We start from the raw sequence: 3,184 nt of genomic DNA on the forward strand, positions 1-3,184 counted from the left end.
TTTTTCCTCGATAACCATTTAGTGAATTTGAATAACCTTACGCTAAAGTGATTCTCCAGAGTTCAAGTTACTTATTATAAAAGTTTGAAATTTCTGGTAGCTTTTTTTCTGTTAATAAAAATAAATTTAATCTGTTATGTTAACGAATCTCCATAAAATGACGTGTAAAATTACAATTTTTTAAAATTTCAATAACTTTTTAACGGTTTAATGAATCGTTTTGTAATTTTTACAGGAGTTTTAGAATTGAATGAGGAACGTTCTTCCAAATTTTTATTCGTCTCGTAGCATTTTGACATACTTCCCAAACATCCTTAATTGAAATCGAGGGTCATGAGATGAGTGAAGTAACTTTAAGCACAAAAATAATTCGCGTTCTATCCGTGAAATTTTGTACGTCGAATTTCGAGCACTTTATTTTTGCAATTAGTGTTCTTCCCTTTGAGGATGTTAGTTGACGCGGATGCCTCGGTAAAGATTTAGCTCTTGGGCGAGACAATTGAATAACTCATGAGCTTCATCGCGGCAAGATAATTAGCACACCCACACCGTTCATTCGACGCATTCATGTTACGCGTAGCTGTGTAGGAATGTATAGTAACTGAATTACGACATGACGATCTTTACCAAATGTACCATCGTAAGAAGGCAGTAAGGCTACTTGATGTCCTGTAGTTGCAGTTCCACGAACGCATGTAGGTAACAAGGAAGTTGGAACAATTAAGCAGATATTACTATCAATATGTATACGTTATATTCTAAATGCAACCAATTATATTCGAGTCAGAAAGGAAAAATTTCTTCGTCGCCGTTACAATTTTTAATTTTTATTTTGAAGATATTGCTTCTACGTATGTATATTATTGTTGTTAAGTCCGCTTCTGATAAGATAATTTTTACAATCTCAGATCACGAAGCCAGACAATATAAGTACTTCGTTCGTATTGTCTTTTCCTACCGTAAGCATAAGATTCAAATCTAACCAATTGAATTTAGATCTTGAGAGGAGTTTGTCAGTAATTTTTGAATGCTTTATTTGAAAAAATTCGAAAATAAGACATCTTTCGTCAACTATCTGAACTTACCTGAATTAACATTCTAGCTTGGTAAATACTGTTTAATACTTTATTTTCCTATAAAGATTACTACAACAGTAACTTTTATGTTGAATAATTTTTGTCGTTTGATACTTCAGTAGCAGCTAATGCTAAGTAGATGACGCTACAGTGGCTCTACTTGGAAAATTTTGTCTTGAATTTATCAATCATAAGCTTATTAAAATGGGTTAGTTAATTACGAGATTAGCTGTTGTAATGTAAATGATGGAGTCGCTTTTCATGTAGATTGTTATTTTGTCACATTAATTAGCAGAGATGTGCAAAATGGTTTTCTAAAGGTATTTAAATATAAAATGCAAAAACTTTTTTATTTGTTATTTCAAATGTAAAATACAAAATAGATTTCCCTTTTGTATTTTAAATGCTAAATGCNAAAACTCAAACCTTGGCAATTAGTTCATCACCTATTAGAGAAAAGCAGAGAAACTGTAGAATATAAATTAATTTTACCTTTAGATGAAGAGGATGATAAGGGGAAATAATTAGCATGTAATTTATCAATGTGTGTGTTACTAAATTAGTATGATGAAGATCAGATTGTTGCTACTGAGGTGTTTATACTCCAGTCTGGAGGATTCTTGTTCTCAATTAGGAATATTAGTGAATCCTGAAGTTACAAGTGTGAATAGTTGTGGTGATATTGACTTGTTGGTTTTTCCTGTCCAATTTATTTAAGAACAGAGGGCCATTATTTATAGGTATGCGTTCACAAAGATACTAATATTTTATTTTAGTATTGGCAGCAACAAAGCTAATTTTAACTTGTAAAATACAGTCTAACATAACTTAAATGCCAAAATTACAGAGAAAAAGACAGATTAATAACTGTTCACAAAAAACTCAAACCTTGGCAGTTAGTTTATCACCTTCTAGAAAGGCAGAGAAACTATAGAATATAAATTAGTTTTACCTTTAGATGAAGAGGATGATGATGGGAAATAATTACTATATAATGAGAGTCTGATAAATGTAAGGTATTTTTAAAAGAAAATGCTGAATTATAATAAAAGTTAAAATATTGTTTCTATTTTATTTAGTATCTAACTTTTGAAAAAATGTAACAAATACATACATTTACTTAGTCCATGAAACTTTAGGAATATCAAAATGCTCTGTAAGACTGTCCAAATGTTGATTGAATTTTTCAACTCTCTGCTTGTGGGTTAAAGATGCCTTTTCCATAATTCTTTCTGTTTGCTGTAACCACAAGACCGTATTAAAATCAGAAGTACAGTAAATTTACTATAGTTACCATCTTTTCTTTCATTTTGAGATACGCCATTTCAGCTTTAGTTTTCTTAAGTTCAGATTTCAGTTGTTCGTTCTGTTCAGGTATATCCAGTGTTTTGGATACTTGTTCAAGAACTTTTTCTTTTTTATTTTTCTTTTTCTTTTTAATGCCTGAATCTCCCTTTAATTTTAATTTTCCTTTAGCTACTTGGGCATACGGATCGTTTGAAACCATCTGAAGTAAAACAAATGTTATCTACCCACAATGAAGCATACAAAATATTTTTATTAAAGGTGGTCGAAAATTTACCTTTCTGATGTGTGATTCAATTATATGTATCCAATAACACCCACTATTAGTATTAATTATCTTATAACAAAATCATAACAAGACTCTCATAATATACAAGAGTTGACAATAATATTGACAAAAATATTGAACCGTGTGTTGACTCCATTTAGCCTCTTCATGTTACTGGTATAATAGTGTCTATCGTATGCATGCATTGTAATTAAGTTGATATATTTTCTTTTCAAACAATTTTGACTACTTTTTAGCAATCTTTGCTTTCGACTGAAGAAATTGAATAGATACACACCTGAAGAGTGTAAAATACGCCAATTTTACACTCTTCAGGTGTGTATTAATTGTTTTTGTATTTTAATAATATATTTTTAGGTTAGATGCCTAATTTTATTTTTGATTAAAAAGGAGAGAATTATATCTCTTGTTAATAATTGTTTAAAAATTAAGTGTCAATGAGTTTTATACTAAATGCTTTAAAATATATACTAGATAGTATGTTGCAATTCTTTTCTATTAGCAACACTCTTTC

General features: G+C 30.0%; 1 protein-coding gene across 1 annotated transcript; it reads right to left on the bottom strand.

Moving 5' to 3' along the window:
• Positions 1 to 2,134: 2,134 nt before the first annotated feature.
• On the bottom strand, positions 2,135 to 2,799 carry LOC112905112 (protein FAM32A-like). Its single transcript, XM_025976882.1, has 3 exons — positions 2,659 to 2,799; positions 2,371 to 2,583; positions 2,135 to 2,315 (listed from the first exon to the last, which is right to left on the bottom strand). The coding sequence occupies exons 2-3, from the start codon at positions 2,581 to 2,583 to the stop codon at positions 2,193 to 2,195; spliced, it is 336 nt and encodes a 111-aa protein (XP_025832667.1). The 5' UTR covers positions 2,659 to 2,799; the 3' UTR covers positions 2,135 to 2,192.
• Positions 2,800 to 3,184: the final 385 nt, after the last annotated feature.

This window comes from Agrilus planipennis, unplaced genomic scaffold (assembly GCF_000699045.2).
Source record: "Agrilus planipennis isolate EAB-ADULT unplaced genomic scaffold, Apla_2.0 scaffold345, whole genome shotgun sequence".
Lineage (NCBI taxonomy): Eukaryota > Metazoa > Arthropoda > Insecta > Coleoptera > Buprestidae > Agrilus > Agrilus planipennis.

Bases quoted from the DNA above. Each gene is read 5' to 3' on its own strand.
- LOC112905112 (XM_025976882.1), bottom strand. From the start codon at position 2,583: ATGGTTTCAAACGATCCGTATGCCCAAGTAGCTAAAGGAAAATTAAAA. The intron at 2,316-2,370 runs GTAACTATAGTA...TTGTGGTTACAG, and splicing joins TCAAAATGAAAGAAAAGATG to CAAACAGAAAGAATTATGGA.